This window comes from Stegostoma tigrinum, chromosome 19, assembly GCF_030684315.1.
Source record: "Stegostoma tigrinum isolate sSteTig4 chromosome 19, sSteTig4.hap1, whole genome shotgun sequence".
Taxonomy (NCBI): domain Eukaryota; kingdom Metazoa; phylum Chordata; class Chondrichthyes; order Orectolobiformes; family Stegostomatidae; genus Stegostoma; species Stegostoma tigrinum.
The window spans coordinates 9,494,826-9,512,607 of NC_081372.1; the positions used below are offsets into that span (position 1 = coordinate 9,494,826).

General features: G+C 44.9%; 1 protein-coding gene across 5 annotated transcripts in view; it reads right to left on the minus strand.

Annotated features, from left to right (window-relative positions):
- rem1 (RAS (RAD and GEM)-like GTP-binding 1) overlaps positions 1-17,782 on the minus strand; it is a 39,680-nt gene that overhangs the window by 18,956 nt on the left and 2,942 nt on the right. For 2 of the 5 annotated variants that reach the window (XM_048550132.2, XM_048550134.2), the window contains exons 2-3: positions 10,251-10,553; positions 5,161-5,547 (exon numbers count right to left, since the gene is read on the minus strand). In XM_048550132.2, coding sequence (XP_048406089.2) covers positions 5,161-5,521 — 361 coding nt within the window. In that variant the 5' untranslated portion in view covers positions 5,522-5,547; positions 10,251-10,553. Of the gene's footprint in view, positions 1-5,160; positions 5,548-10,250; positions 10,604-17,782 lie in introns of all 5 variants that reach the window. The other 3 variants (XM_048550136.2, XM_048550137.2, XM_048550131.2) reach the window with 2 other exon arrangements.

The following is a 17,782-nucleotide window of genomic DNA, read 5'->3' on the forward strand; positions in this document are numbered from 1 at the left end:
TAGCCAGGACTATGAGGGAGTGGGGGCATGGTGGAAATTTCCCTGCATTAGCAAGCCTGGGGCCCAGGCAATGAGGATGCAGGTTCAAATCCCACTATAGCAACGGATAGAAATTAAATTCAATGAGTATACATCTGGAATGGGGCTGTTGTGGTTGACTAGTAATGTCCCTACCTCTGTTCCAGAAGCCCGAGTTCAAGTCCCACCTGTTCCAAAGATGTTTAATAACATCTCTGAACAGGTTGATTAGAAAATATTAAAAGAGGCAAACAGACATAGCTGGAAGTAGGTTGCTAGTTTCAGTAACGGTGACCATGAAGCTATCATTGTTTGTTGTAATACAGTAACCACACATCAGAAAGTACTTCATTGGCTAACATTAGAAAGTACTTGTCTTCTCGTGCTTTTATTCGTCAACGTATTGAATGCAAGAGTCGGGAGATTATATGGACCTCTGGATAATGTTAGCTAGGCTCCAGCTGGAGTGTGTAGCTCTGGTTGTCACACTGTAGGAAGGAGGTGATTGCACTCAAAAGGGCCAGAAGAGATTCACCAGGATGTTGCCTGTGCTGAAGTGCTTCAGTTGTGAAGAGAGGCCAGATAGGCTGTGGTTATTTTCCTTAGGACAGAGAATGCTTGGATGTTGCGGTAACCCCTTGCAAAATTATGAGGGCTGTAAACAGGAAGGAGCATTTTCCCCCTATATTTCAGACCCTTCAAAACTTTTTGAAGAAGGGTCACTGGATCCTAAAAGTTAGCTCTGCTTTCTCTCCACAGATGGTGTTAGATCCATTCCGTTTCTCTAGATTTCCAACACCTGCAGCTCTTTGTTGTATTTTGTGTTGGTTTGAAATGCATTGCTAGATGGAAGCAAATTTAATATCTTTCAGAAGGAATTTAGATAAATACTTGAGGCAAAAAAAATTTGCAAGGCAGTGAGGAATTAATGGGGAGTGGGACTAATTGTGCAGCTCTTTCAAAGAAGCAGCACAGACATGATGGGCCAAATAGCCTCCTTCTATGCTGTACCATTCCATCATTTGATATTTTTATGTGTTACTTTGTAAAATGGGTTACTGATGGGAAGTTAGACTCATGTTGTTAATTTATAATAAGCTGCCTTTCCACTTGTGTCTTTCTAGACTTTGGAGTTGCTACATGTGAGTCAAGAGGCTTATAAATCTGTTAATAAATGGTAAATTCTGATATCTGCAGAGGTTTATTTTTAATGGATTCATTAGGATCTAAATCTCTAAAGCATTTGTTTTCTGAAAAACAGGATTACTTCTGCTTAGCACATTGTTAAAATTCTAAATTTCCCTGTGGACTGTCCCATGGTAAAGCTGTCTAACTTGGAATGCCTCCTGTCAAACATTAAGCTCATGTTTTCAAACATTTTCCAGAACTCAATCTGAAATTAGGCTGGAAAAGGGCTCCCAGCAGTTCTTAATTGCCTTGTCATTCCTGGTTTCAGTACTTCTGGAGCTTTGAGTTCAAAATAAAGCCTGACCTTTTGTACTGGGGAAAGTATCAGTAGATTACATGAAGTTTGTAGCACAGCAGAGCTCTCCCACTGTGCTGTTCCTCCCAACTTTTAATGCAATCTTTATTTTCAAAAGAAAATACTTGCTCTCTCCTCCTTCCACCTGACGCTGTCAACTTGTGCCTTCCTTCTGGACCCGACTCCCTTAAATCTCTTGGCTTCTCCAGCTCCCCCTACACTCTTTTAACATCCATCAGACAATTGCGCAGTCCGTCCCCAACTCCCCACTATCCCTTTCACTGGTTCGGTGACTATTCATTCATCGTGCCAACCAGAGGCGCTTTGGGATTTTACTTTGCAATGTGAAAAGTGGTGGACTTGTCATTTATGGTTCTATTGCGTTGTTTTCGGCTTCTCAAGCTGCTATGGTTTCCCATCACACCTGATTAGGTAGGTCTTCTTCACTTCTTCTCTTCTGCAATGCGTGGAGACCGCAGTTACTTCGTATTGTACTGTACTCTACATTTGTGATACAGACATTGCGTGAGCTGTCCGACTAAGCGGGGGGAAGTGGTGACGGGGGAATCACGCTGAGCCCAGCCTAATCCCTAGCCATCTCCAGGTAAGTATATTTAAACACACAGTGATATAAGCACACAATTAGTTGGAGCAAGCTAGGATGTAACTTCTCAATAGCTAGACCCACATGGGGTTTGGGAACTTGATCAGATGCAGTGCATATATAAACTCCAGCTATTCCAACCTTCAGGAATCTTGAAGCTTGAATTTTTCAGCATATCTAGGCAGGATCAGCTGTATATCCATCTTGTTTATGGCCTTTATCGGCTTCCTCCTTTGCCTCATTGTAATTCTTAACATTAAGAACCATTTGCAGTTCAATTTGCACACAATCTCTAACAAAGAAACAAGCCATCAGCCTGATGAGACCCTTCACCCACCCTGTCTCATCTCACTTTCTGGACCAATTGCTCTCATGCATTCATCCAGCTTCTCCTTTTAAATGCATCTTCGCCATTCGCCTCAATCACTCCCCATGAGAGCAAGTCCCACAATCTCACCACACCCAGTGTAGAGAGGTTTCTTCTGAATTCTAGATTGGATTTATTATTGATAACAAGGTGTAGAGCTAGATGAACACAGCAGGCCAAGCAGCATCAGAGGAGCAGGAAAGCTGACGTTTTGGGCCTAGACCATTCTGCAGATAAATTTTTCTGAATTTCTAAATTTTTCAGCTTGGCCTGCTGTGTTCATCCAGCTCTACACCTTGTTATCTCAGATTCTCCAGCATCTGCAGTTCCTACCATCTCTGGATTTATTATTGACTGTCTTATGTTCAGATGCCCTGGATCTGACCTCCCAGAGACAGCTTACTTATGTCTCCAAAAGGAAAATACTGCAGATATTAGAAATCTGTAATAAAAACAGAAAGCACTAGAAACATTTTGCAGTTCTGCAGCGTCCTTTGAAACACAGAGTTAACTTTTCAGGTCAAAAATGAATTAACGAAGTTTTGGTGAACAATTACAATGTCTGCAGTGTTTTGCTCTTGTATCATTAGAACACAGGAACAGGACTGGGCCATTCAGCCCATTGAACCTGCCTGCCATTCAATATGATCACGGCTTATCATCACTTCAATGTCTCTTAACCACCCCAGTCCGATAACCCTCTGCACCACTGGTAATCAGAAGTTATCTATCTCATGAGATGCTGCTGGGCCTGCTGTGTTCATCCAGCCTCACATTTTATTATCTTGGATTCTCCAGCACCTGCAGTTCCCATTATCACTTATCTATCTCATACGTTGAGTTTACATAACCCTATGTAGGAGAGAATTGCCAAGGTTCACAATCCTCTGAGTAAAATAATTTCTCCTCATTAAGTAGCATTCTTATTATTTTTAAACTGTGTCCCCTGGCTTTGGAATCCCAAACTAAAGGAAGCAACTTAGCTCCATCCACCCTGTCTATGCCTTTAAGTATTTTGTAGCTTACAATGAGATCCTTGAAACTCTACAGGATAACAAAGTGTGGAGCTGGATGAACACAGCAGGCCAAGCAGCATCTTAGGAGCACAACTCTGTTCTCTCAGATTCTCCAGCATCTGCAGTTCCCATTATCTCCTCTCTACGGTATACAGGCCTGGTTTGGCCAAACCCTTTCCATATGGCATTCCTGCCATGCCAGGAATGAGTCTAGTACAGTGGCATCCTCACCATTTATACACAATACTGTTCAGAAAAATCTGGCCAATAGTGAAAGTCCAGAAAATGGGAATTTATTCTCATAAGAATTAATGAACGAATTTTAACGAATATTTGTTGCAACAAATATCAGGGCAACAAGGTGTATTAATGCACCCATTGTAATCATCCTGTGAATCACAGAGTCATGCAGCATGGAAACAGAGCCTCCAGCCCAACTCGTCCAATGCTGACCACAGACCCTAAAGTCATCCAGTCCCATTTGCCAGCATTTGGCCCATATCCCTCTAAACCCTTCCTATTCACTACCCAACCAGATGCCTTTTACATGTTGTCATTGTGCCCAACTCCACCACTTCCTTTGGCAGCTCATTCCATACACACACCACCTTCTGAAAAAGTTGCCCCTTAGGTCCCTTTCAAACCTTAACCCTGTGCCCTGGTTTTGGACTAGCCTACCCTGGGAAAAGGATCTTGGCTATTCACCCTATCCATGCCCCTCATAATTCTATAAACCCTATTAGATCAAGCCTTAGCCTCAATGCTCCAGGGAAAAGAGCATGGATGGAGACTCTTCACCCAACTAGCCCATGCTGTCTAGGTTTCCTCAGCTGAACTCGTCCCATTTGCCTTCATTTGGTCCATATTCTTCCTCAAGCAGAGGTGATGGCCTAGTGGTATTATTGCTGGATTGCTAATCCAGAGATCCAGATAACATTCTGGGGAACCAGGTTTGAATCCCACCATGGCAGATGAATTCAATAAATATCTGGAATTAAGGGTCTAATAATGACTGCGAATCCTCGACTGTTGGGAAACACCCATCTGGTTCACTAATGTCCTTCAGGGGAGGAAACTGCCATCCTTACCTGGTCTGGCCTGCGTGGGACTCCAGACCCACAGCGATGTGACTGACTCTTAACTGCCCTCTGGACAATTAGGGATGGGCAATAAATACTGCCTGGCCAGCGATGCCATCAGCCCTTAAATGAATAAAGGCAAAAAAAACACTTTCCAATCTATGCACCTGTCCAAATGGCTTTTAAATGCTGTAACTGTACCAGCCTCTACCACTTCCTCTGGCAGCTCGTTCCACACATGGACAACGCTCTGTGAGAAAAAAGTTGCCCCTCAGGTCCCTTTTAAATCTTTCCCCACTCACCTTAAACCTATGTCCCTCTAGTTTTGGACACCCCTATCGCAGGGAAAAGACTTTGCGTAAAAAGACCATAGACCTCCCTCTGTAGCAATAATGTCTTTCCTGAGATAAGGAGACCTCAGTACAGTTAGATTTCCATCAGAGAAAGACATAAGATCACATAACACTGGTATGAAAGTGGAAGTGGTGTATTTTAGCTCTGACCTAGTGATACGGTGAAAATGGGGCCCTTCGTTCCCCTGTATCATTGAGGGGCTGAGTGGCCAATGCCCTCCGTTGTGCTGCCATTCTTACCTCCCGAGTGCTCACCATGAGCATCTTGGATCCCTGCAAAGATATTGGTCAGACTGGACTTCCCGACTCCGGAATCGCCGAGGACTAGGACCCGGAAGAGGCCACAGCCCGAGTTGCTGGAGGCGTCAGATTCTGCCGAGTCTGATGACCAGCTTCCACGCTCCCTGTCCGCGGGCTGATACGAAACCGAGTGCCCAAAGCTGGGTCTCTGCCAAGGGCCGGGTCGTGCCAACAGCTCCGTCTCGGTGATGAGGCTGCGGAACGGCTGGACAGGAGGGTGATGGTGACGGTGGGCGGAGGGTACCGGAGAGCTGGCACGCCGATGTAATGTTCTGTCACTCCTCTCAGTGTTCAGAGTCATCTCAGCAGGAAGGATGGAAGGGAATGCTGCAGGAACAAAGCAAGGAGGGGCCGGAGGAAGAAGAACAGGAAATCGGATCAGCGGTATCGACAACCAACCAGTTCCTCATCTGCAGAATCCCACTGACTGATCATCCCTCTGAAAATAACTTTCAATCTTCACAGCACGGCAACTCTCTCCATGTTCGTGCCTAAAGCAGGGGCAGGGAGTAAATCACCGGCCACTGGGCTGCCTCTGGCCCAGGAACACACCAAACCCCTCCACCCATCCCCACAGCCAGGGCACATTGATGCCCACCTACCAGAGTAAAAAGACCCTGCCCCCAATCCAGGCACAGTGCCCCCACCCCACCCAACCCCAATGTACTCTCTGCCTCCCACCCAGACCTTGGCCTAAAAGGCACTGACATCAGAACCACAGGGCGAAAAAGACCCAGGTCCACCTTGTGCACCTTCCACCATCTCAATAATGGACCAGTGCAATAAAAGCGAAGGCTTTGGGTAATCCCAGCGTCTGTGCCTTTCATTGAATTGTGGATAGACACTGATTCAAAATGAGAAAATCCACCACCCCACCCCCCCAAACAAGGGCCGAGAATTTGGAGAACCATACGTCCCTGATCACCTTTCTCCTGTTCCTGTTATTCTCTCAGCAGAACTAACATTGGAGGTTAGTCCTGTCCTGTTACTCTTCCAGCCCATTGTGCACATACCCAGTAGACAGTCTATAACTGGGAAGGCTGGGGATCAGTCCGACTGTCCCAAACTGAAATATCAGCAAAACACATAGCAAAAAACAGTTGCATTTATATAGCATCTTCTATGATGTGGCTTACAACCAATAACGTCCTTTTAACATGTAGGTAAAGTTGTCGCAGTTATTTGTAATTGTAGCTTTAAGCTATTTGCTAAGGTCTGCTTTAAACTAAGTTCTACCTGATGTTGCTGGCTGTACTTGTCCAAACTAAATAGGCCGGTTGAACACTAATTGATGGCTAATCTGACCTTTAGCAATGAATGTTGCTCTGAGAGACTCTCTTCATTATCCTGAAAATATTCAAGCTTTTCCTATGCAACATTCTGACAGCAGCCACTATATTTCAAAAAGGAAGTGACTGGTTGTTCTTGGCTCAATGTGTGAAAGAGCAGGTCTAATCCTGCTTTTACACCTTAACCAATGGGTAGCCATTTTTTATGTAACTGCATTTCAGAATTGCCAATCAACCCGTCGTACCTTAGATTCACTGAAACACACCCGACATTCGTTTCTCGTTTAATTTGTAACATTTCCCTATAATGCTAGTGCACGTAGAGTCATGGAGTCATAGATTTATACAGTACAGAAACAAACCCTTTGGTCCAACTCATCCATGCTGATCAGCTTTCCCAAGCTAAACTAATTCCATTTGCGAGCATTTGGCCCATAGCCCTTTAAACCCCTTATATTCATGTACCCAACCGGCTGCCTTTTGAACGTTGCAATTGTACCAGCCTCCACCACTTCCTCTGGCAGATCATTCTATACTCACACCACCCTCTGCATAAAAAAGTTGCCCTTAAGGTCCCTTTTAAATCTTTCCTGTCTCACCTTAAGTATATGCCCTCTAGTTTTGGACTGCCCCACCATAAGGAAAAGACCTTGGCTATTCGTTCTCTCTAAGTCCCTCATGATTTTATAAACTTTGATAAGGTCATTCCTCAGCCTCCGACACTCAAGGAACAATAGTTCCAGCCTCTCCCTGTGGCTCAATCCCTCTTTCATAGCGGTTTTATTTCCATTATCAGAAGCACCAGTTCTAACATTGGCTATAAATTTAATGAGCACAGCCCAGAATTCTTAAAGAATTGCAAAAAAGGTTGAAGCTTTTGGTCTTATGCGCATCAGGACATTTACAAGAACACAAAAGTAAAGAGGAAAGAACATCTACACTGCATTCAAGGAGAGACAGACGTTTCCGAGTTTAAAAATCAAAGGAGATACAGTTTAGAACAAAGATAACAAAGTGTGGAGCTGGATGAACACAGCAGGCCAAGCAGCATCCCAGGAGCACAAAAGCTGACGTTTCGGGCCTACCCTTCATCAGCGGGTCTGATGAAGGGTCTAGGCCTGAAACGTCAGCTTTTGTGCTCCTGAGATGCTGCTGGGCCTGCTGTGTTCATCCAGCCTCACATTTTATTATCTTGGATTCTCCAGCATCTGCAGTTCCCATTATCACAGTTTAGAACAAAGGCTATTTAGGATTGAGATAAGGTGAAATTTCCTTACTCAGACGGTGTTGAATATTTGGAATTCTCTACCCCTGAGGGTACTATAGACTTAGTCACCGACTATACTTGAGACAGAGATAGGTAGATTTCTGGTTCTTAATGACAACAAGGCAAGTGATGACAATGTGGCAAAATGGGGTTTCAGTAGATGATCAGTCATGATCGAGCATGTTGGAGCAGGATTGAGGGGATGAAGGCCTACTCCTGCTCCTATGTTCCTACGACAATCATCCTCACTCCCAGGTTCCCCTCCATTTATTACTCGTCCCATTTCCAACGGTCCAATCCATTCAGTAACCCTTGTTCCAATTTCCATCCCTAACCCATGACTGTTTACACTAAGTGAATGTCCAATGTGGAAATTTGCTAAATGCCTTCTAAAAATCAGAGTAAATTGTACTCAATGGCCCTGTTCGTTCAGTCAGAAACCAGGTCCCAGAACCATAATCAGTGCTTTGGAGATGACCCCTTTCCATGAAAGTCAGTCCAGTGTGTACATTCCCCTTGCTGCCTAAACAACTTCTCCCACTTAAACTAAAAGACAACTGATATTTTTTTTGTAAAATCTGCCTTTGCATTGTTGAATGAGCAAATAGGAAGCAACCGCATCAGACTGGGTGACGATATTTTAAAAATTCATTTCTAGAATCCAGGCCCTTCAGTACACACAGACCCTCAGTGCATCCCAGCCAGACCCATCCCGCTATAACCCACCTAATCTGCACATCCTTGTACACTATGGGCAATTTAGCATGGCCAGTCCACCTAGCCTGTACATCTTTGGGCTGTGGGAGGAAACCAGAGCACCCGGAGGAAACCCACACAGACACAGGGAGAACATGCAAACTCCACACAGACAGTCATCCACGGGTGGGACAGAACGTGCGTTCCCAGTGCTGTGAGGCAGCAGTGCTAACCACCATGCCACATTGCTCTGCTTACAAACTGAACATAGTGGGGGCATAGTCTGAGAATTAGGGCCAGACCATTCAGGAGAGATTTAGATTAGATTAGATTCCCCACAGTGTGGAAACAGGCCCTTCAGCCCACACCGCCCCTTGAAGCATCCCACCCAGACCCATCCCCCTATAACCCACACACCCCTGAACACTATGGGCAATTTAGCATGGCCAATCCACCTAACCTGCACATCTTTGGACTGTGGGCGGAAACCAGAAGACCCGGAGGAAACCCACGCAGACGTGGGGAGAATGTGCACACTCCAAACAGTCACCCGAGGCTGGAATCAAACCTGGGTCCCTGGTGCTGTGAGGCTGCAGTGCTAACCACAGAGCCACTGTGCCGCATTTAGGAAGCATTTAAACACACACACACACACACACCACACACACACACACACACACACACACACACACACACACACACACACACACAAACACACACACACACACGGTGTTAGAAATTTAGAACTCTCCTCCACAAACAAGAGTGGATGTAGGATCAGTTTTTAATTTTAAATCTGAGATTGGTTAATTTTACTAATTAAAGCTATTAAGGGGCCTGGGTCAAAAGCAGGTTCTGAAGCAGGGAGCAGATCTTCTTCGAGGAAGGCAATGACTAAAAGACAAGTGGCAGCGAGTTAAATACGAAACAACAACTGAAACGGCTGCAAATCAGAAACAAAACCAGAAATTGCTGGAAAAGCTCAGCAGATCTGGCAGCAATTATGGAGCGAGATCAGAGTTAACATTGTAGGTCAAGTGAAATTTGCCTGGCAAAGGGTCACTTGACTCGAAATGGTAGCTCTGCTTGCTCTTAGCAAATGCTGCCAGACCTGTTATGTTCATCCAGCAATTTCTGTCTTGGTTTCAGGTATCTGGAGTTAGCCCACACATCAGCCATGATCTCATTGAATGGCCTGACCAGACTGGAGGGGTTGGATGGCATAATCCTGTTGCTATTGTTAATGCCCAGAAATAGCAAATCTCGAAATAGCATGTTCATTCAACAATGTGATTCCACTAGTTTCAATTTCTTTTTGTCCTTACGTTTCAGTGATGTTCGGTATGATTATATTGATAATCCTGCAACAGACTTCTTTGTAAAAGTTAAGAAAGAAATATTTCTAAAGTTTCCTATTTCCGCCCAGATTCAATCAGTCACTCTAAATCCTCAAGGAATTGCTGTACGATGTGTTGTAAACTTTGTACACGCATCCCGCACACAACATGACAAAATGTCTGTGTAACTTGACCCCACACAGGCAAACTGTTCTGGCACTAATCACAGAATAAAAGATTGAAGATGATTTTTAAAAAAAATGTTATTTACTCCACGCCTCGACGTTACAGAGAGATCTGGAGGCGATCACAGTGAGATTGGGACCACAGCCCCGCCGCTGTACGGTACAATCATTCAAAGTTTCACGTTATTATTGGAAGACAGAAGTTCATGATGGAAAATGCACGCGATATTTGTAAAGTTTGAAATCTTGTACTTACAGCCTGCTGCTCAGTTTAATCCATTTATCTGCAGGCCAGCTGCCTGCATGTTAATTTCATTGTCGAGATTCGTCTCCCGGCCGGTGAAATAAAACTCTAACACAATTGTTCTGCCTCTCTCGAGGATTTCAGAGCCGTACTGGTCCCCTTTATAATCCCAGCGACATGACATCAGGGTTCATTGAGCGTCAGTTCCTCGACAATGTATCTGTAAACCGTTCCTCAGACCTCCCAGGTGCCACTCCCACTACTCCTCTCACATACCAATTGGTTTGAAGTCTCTCTGTGCTGACCACATCGAACCTAGAAACATAGAACATGGGAACAGGAGTAGGCCATTCGGCCCTTTGAACCTGCTCCACCATTCAATATGATCACGGTCAGAAGTTACACACACCCAGGTTGTAGTCCGAGATCGTAGGAACTGCAGATGCTGGAGAATCTGAGATAACAAGGTGAAGAGCTGGATGAACACAGCCTTCCTGCTCTTCTGATGTTGCTTGGCCTGCTGTGTTAATCCGGCTCTACACCTGACTATACCAGGTTGTAGTCCAACAGATTTATTTAAAATCACAAGCTTTGAGAGAGGACTTTCCCTAAGGAGCAGCGCTTCAAAAGCTTGTGATTTCAAATAAACCTGTTGGACAATAACCTGGTGTCATGTGATTTCTGACCTAGTCCACCCCAGTCCAGCACCAGCACCGCCACATCATGGCTGCAAGATGATCAAGGCTGACCATCCAATGCAGTTCCCTTCTCCCACTTTCTCCGTGTACTCTCTGATCCCCCCAGCTCTAACAATTTAGACAAATGCAAAATACCACCTGTGCCATTAAGTTTGAAACATAGCTCTCAATGAGGGTCACTGAACTCGAAATACTGACTCTTGTTTCTCTGTCCACTGATGCTGTCAGACCCACTGTTAAATAAAGGTGAAATGTTGCAAAAATCTGACCCGTACACAGAATTCTGAACAAACTCACCAGGTCTAGCAGCCTCTGTGCAGAGAGAAAAATGGAGTTAACATTTCGAATCCTCCTTCAGAATTCTGTCACGCTGGAATCGAGACGTTAACTCTGTTTCTCTCTCCACAGATGCTGCCACACTGGCCGAGTTTGCCTCATTTTTATAATGAACCTGGAATCATTTTCCTTTTCAGCCCAAAGACTGGGTGAATGGTTGAGGTATATTCCCAGATTGCAGGGGGGCAAGGTGCAGGCCGGGGGTGGGGGAGTGGACTGGGAAAACCCTTCAATTAGCATTGACCGGTGAAGGCTGCATCAAGCAGGAATGGTTCACAAACCACCCACTTTGCTGGTAGTTTTTCAATGTTTTGCCACAATATATGTTGTGCTTTTCAACTTTTCTTGGTGACAAGAACAACTTGTACTATACTTTTAAAACATTAAAACTTAAAATTTCAATGTTAACTATTATCTCATTTCATCATTTTTCAACTCATTCTGTAAAGGTAATGCTTGACTTTTTAACTGTGTTTCTCTTTACAACTTCATACATCAGTTTTTTGTACTGAGGTACCCTTGCACCTCATGTGTGGTGACACTATAGACTTTTCACTCTACCCCTGTACTCCTGTACTTGAGTATGCATGATAGCAAAACCTAAATCTAAATCTGCTCTTTTGTGCGAAAGGGCATTTGCTGGTTGGTCCAGTGTTTATTTCCTGATCCCAATTGTTGACCTTGGGAAGGTGATATTGAGTTGCTTTCTTGAGCTGCTGCAGTTTATTGCAGGGAGAGGCAGCCACACCACATCTGGGAGGCAGTTCCAGGCATCTGACTGTGCCAGAGCAGGAACAATGATGTCGTTCCGGACTTTCACAGACTGGGCTTTCCTCTAATGGTGTTTGAAAGACCAAGAAACTATTTAGTAGAAGTGTAAAAGGTTCTGAATGATCTTGACAAAGTGAACAATGAAAGGATGTTTCCTCTTGTGGGATGGTCCAGAACTAGGGGGTACTTTTAAAAAAATTCAGACCAGAAATGAAGGGAGTGTTTTTTCTCCCAGAGGACTGTACAACTTTAGAACATTGAACAGTACAGCACAGTACAGGCCCTTCAGCCCGCAATATTGTGCCGATCTTACTAAGATCAATCTACCCTGCATACCCTACATTTTACTCTCCTCCATGTGCCTATCCAAGAGTCATTTAAAAGTCTCTAAAGTATCTGACTCCACTACCACTGCCAGCAACACATCCCACACACCCACCAGTCTCTGTGTGAAGAACCTACCTCTGACATCTCCCCTATACCTTCCTCCAATCTCCTTAAAATTATGTCCCTTTGTGATAGCCATTTCCGCCCTGGGAAAAAGTCTCTAGCTATCCACCCTTTTGTGCCTCTTGACATCTTGTACACTTCTATCAAGTCACCTCTCGTCCTTCTTTGCTCCAATGAAAAAAGCCCTAGCTCCCTCAACCTTTCCTTATAAGACCTGCCCTCCAGTCCAGGCAGCATCCTTGTAAATCTCCTCTGCACCCTCTCTAAAACTTCCACATCTTTCTTACAATGAGGTACCAGAACTGAACACAATATTCCAAGTGTGGTCTAACCAAAGTTTTATAGAGCTGCAGTATAACCTCATGGCTCTTAAACTCAATTTACAACCCTATTAACTTGGGTAGCAACTTTGAAGGATCTACAGACATGGACCCCAAGGTCTCTCTGTTCCTCCACACTGCTGAGAATCTTGCCATTAACCCTGTACTCTGCATTCAAATTTGACCTTCCAATATTAATCACTTCACACTTTTCTGGGTTGAATTCCATCTGCCACTTCTTTGCCCAGCTCTGCATTCTGTCCATGTCCCATTGGAACCTACAACAGCCCTCCACGCTGTCCACAACTCCACCAACCTTCGTGTCATCAGCAAACTTACTAACCGAGCCTTCCACTTCTTCATCCAAGTCATTGGGACTGCCTGCCTCAGAAGGTGATGAAGATGGGGCCATTGAATATTTTGAAGACAAGGTGGAGACATTCTTGTTGCGAGGAGATGAAGGTGATAGATGGGAAGAAGGAATTTCGAACACAAACAGATCAGCCATGACCTTATTAAGTGGTGGAGCAGGCTTGATGGGCCGAGTGGGCTACTTTGTCCCCGAATTCATATATTTGAAAGATAGGATGCTGTGTGCCTTGCACCAGGGAACAGATAACATCCCATAAACTAATGGTGACTGTGGCATCACCCGCTCAAGAGAGACAGCTGATACTTTTACTGGGAATTTGCAGTAGAGATTCTGAGTTCAATCTCACTCCAGAGATAGGAATGACACAATCCAGGCTGATGCATCCAGTGCTGGTTGAGGGAGTGTGGTACCGAGAGCGTGTGATACTGACCGAGTACATTACTGAGGGAGTGCAATTCTGAGGGAATGTGATACTGAGGGAATGTAATACTGAGGGAATGTAATACTGAGGGAGTGGGATACTGTGTGAATGTGGTACTGAGGGAGTGTGGAACTGAGGGAGTATGACATTGAGGGAGTGTGGTACTGAGAGGGTGTGATACTGAGTAAGTGTGGAATTGAGGGAGTGTGATACTGAGGAAGTTTAATACTTAGGGAGGGTAACACTGGGAGAATCTGTTACTGAGGGAGTGCAGTACTGAGGGAGATTGACACTGATGGAGTGTGGAAATGAGGGAGTGTGACAGTGAGGGACAGTGAGACTCACGGAAGTGTGATACTGAGGCAGTGTGATACTGAAGGACTGTTGATCTGAGGGAGTTTGACGCTGAACGAGAATGATAATGAGGGATTCTGGAACTGAGAGGGTGTAGAACTGAGGGATTGTGACAATGAGTGAGTGTGAAATTAGGAGAGTCTGATACTGAGGGAGTGTGGTACTGAGGGAGTGTGATACTGAGTGATACAATACTGAGGTAGATTGACACTGAGGGAGTGTAGAACTGAGTGTGTGTGGAACTAAGTGAGTGTGGTAGTGAGGGTGTAAGATACTGAGTGAGTGGGACGCTGAGGGAGTGTGAAACTGAGGGAGTGCAATACTGATGGAGTGTGGAATTGAGAGACTGTGACAGTGAGTGAGTGGGACATTGAGGGACTGCGATAATGATGGAATGCAATAGCGAGGGAGTTTGACACTGAGGGAGTGGCGCACTGAGGGAGTGTCGCACTGAGGGAGTGGCGCACTGAGGCATGCGATACCGGCACAGTGTGATATTGAGGGAGCGTGATACAGACGCAATGTGATACTGAAGGAGTGTGATACTGAGGGAATATGACACTATGGGAGTGTTAAATTGAGGGAATATGATAGTGAGGGGCTCTGATAGTGAGGGAGTGTGACAGTGAGGGAGTGTGATAGTGAGGGAGTGTGACAGTGAGGGTCTGTGATAGTGAGGGAGTGTGATAATGATGGGTTCTGATAGTGAGGGAGTGTGACAGTGAGGGAGTGTGATAGTGAGGGAGTGTGACAGTGGGGGTATGTGAGTGAGGGAGTGTGATACTGAGGGAATATGACACTGTGGGAGTGTTAACTTGAGGGAGTATGATAGTGAGGGGCTCTGATAGTGAGGGAGTGTGACATGAGGGAGTGTGATAGTGAGGGGCTCTGATAGTGAGGGAGTGTGATAGTGATGGGTTCTGACAGTGAGGGAGTGTGACAGTGAGGGAGTGTGACAGTGAGGGAGTGTGATAGTGAGTGAGTGTGACAGTGAGGGAGTATGATAGTGAGGGAGTGTGACAGTGAGGGGCTCTGATAGTGAGTGAGTGTGACAGTGAGGGGCTCTGATAGTGAGGGAGTGTGATAGCAAGGGGCTTTGATAGTGAGGGAGTGTGATAGTGATGGGTTCTGATAGTGAGGGAGTGTGACAGTGAGGGAGTGTGACAGTGAGGGAGTATGATAGTGAGGGAGTGTGTTAGTGAGGGAGTGTGACAGTGAGGGAGTGTCATTATGAGGGAGTGTGATAGTGCTGGGTTCTGATAGTGAGGGCGTGTGATAGTGAGGAAGTATGATAGTGAGGGAGTGTGATAGTGAGGGGCTCTGATAGTGAGGGAGTGTGACATGAGGGAGTGTGATAGTGAGGGGCTCTGATAGCGAGGGAGTGTGACAGTGAGGGAGCTTGGAGGGAGTGTGATAGTAAGGGGCTCTGATAGTGAGTGAGTGTTATAGTGAGGGGCTTTGATAGTGAGGGACTTTGATAGTGAGGGAGTGTGATAGTGATGGGTTCTGATAGTGAGGGAGTGTGACAGTGAGGGAGTGTGATTGAGGGAGTGTGATAGTGAGGAAGTGTGACAGTGAGGGAGTGTGATAGTGAGGGAGTATGATAGTGAGGGAGTGTGACAGTGAGGGAGTGTCATTATGAGGGAGTGTGATAGTGATGGGTTCTGATAGTGAGGGAGTGTGATAGTGAGGGGCTCTGATAGTGAGGGAGTGTGGCAGTGAGGAAGTATGATAGTGAGGGAGTATGTGAGGGAGTGTGATAGTGAGGGAGTATGATAGTGAGGGAGTGTGATAGTGAGGGAATGTGATACCTCAGTGCTAGAGGCGGTGTCCTTTGGCTGGAATATTAAACTGAGGCTCTGTCTGCTCTCTCAGCTAAAAAGGTGCCACGGAAAAGATTTGAATTTGGATGAGATTCAGCTTGGGGAATATCTCTGAGTTGTTGAGAGAGAAATCATGGATGCTTCACAAAGGACAAACAAGCCACTCAAAGAGATAGTTGGGCAGTTGCTGGAAAACTGTGTGAAAGAGATAGCTTCCTCCTGGAGTATCTTAATGATGAGTAGGGTTGGAGAGACCCAAGAAAGAAATCACAGAGCTTTGTTCCCATGAAACAGGGGACACAGCTCCGAGTGATGGGATAAACAAAACCAGGACAGTGCAAAAGGCCAGTACTGAATCAGTGCAGAGATCTCAGAAGACTTACAGACATCAAAATGGGTGAGGTCATGGAAGGGTTTAAAAACAAGGATGAGAACTTGAGCAGTATCGCTACACAGAATGGTGAAGCACTGTCAACAAAATCCGAGTGAAATCCTGCAGCCTCAAGTTACTCCCAGGGATAAAGTTTAGCTCAAGTGGACAACTTTATATTGTCCAAACTGCTTACCAGGCAGCACAAAGCAGGCAGTACCACCGCAAGACACACAGACAGAGGAACTAATGAATTTCATCTTTGCCAATTTACTGGTGTCCCACTGAAATGATTTGGTTGGTGGTGCCCTCTGGTGGGGATTTACAAATAACAAGCTCATAGCCTGGAACAAAAACTGAAGTTACTGGAGAAGCTCAGCTGGTCTGGCAGCATCTGTGAAGAAAAATGTCAGAGTTAACATTTCAGGTCCAGTGGCCCTTCCTCAGAACAGTTCTCAGAACAGTCACCAGACTCGAAAAGTTAACTCTGATTTTTTTTCTTCACAGATGCTGCCAGACCAGCTGGGTCTCCAGCAACTTCTGTTTTTGTTCCTGATTTACAGCATCTGCAGTTCTTTCGGTTTTTATCAAGTTCATAACCTGCCAGTGCATTCCTGGCATTCACAATGCATGCAGGAACTGTCTGCTTCAGAGAATCCTTCAAATTGCTTCTGCTCAGATTTTCAGATCTAAGGCTAAACTTCTCCCACCTCTAAAGCGAAAAATACAGTGAAGTCTTGGAGCAACAAAATGACCTTTAATGAAAGGTTGTGGGAATAATTTGAGAATTATTAGATCAGAGCAGGAGGTTTAGTGGCGATTTGAGGAAACATTTTATCATCGAGAGGCTGGTGGGAACGGACTGCTTGAGACACTGGTAGAGGAAAGAACTCTCAAGACACTTAAGAACTATTCAGATGAAAACGTCAAACTCCATATATATAGGCTATGGGGAGGAGTTTGTGTGGCTGTTGTAGTGGTAGTGTCTCTAACTCTCAGCAAGGAGACCAGGTCAAGTTCCACATTCTGTATGCATCTAGCAGCACACACATATTGTCATTTCAGGGGGTCAAAGCACAAAGCATCATTATATATGGTTTCAAGATAAAAGCTGGGCATTGAGGTAATGAAAAGACAGAGGGCTCTTCTGGGTCATTAGTGGTTCCCTCCCTCTGAGCCTGGAACCCTGGGTTCAAATCCCATCTGCTCCAGAGGGGCATCATAACATTGGTTAGAAAATATCTACGAAGTTATGGGCCAAGTATTGGAATATGGAATTAGAATAGATGGATGTTTAATGACTAGCACAGACATGATGGGCTAAATGGCATTTTTCAAAGCTGTAATATCTCTATGACTCTATCAGACAAGATCAGAACAGACTCAATAGGTCAAGTGGCCTGCTTTACCTCCTATGTCTTCAGGCTGAATGGTTTCTGTAAACAGTTGGAATGCAGAAGATGTTGTGTGCAAGTTGTCATGTACATTATATTGAGGTATAAAAAAATCTTGAGAATTCACAAGAGTTGTCAAATACTACAGAAAAGCAAATCATAAAGAAAGTTGTAATTTTTGTTTGTGCCTGAATACAACATATATGTAAACACTTAACAATTTTTATCAATGCC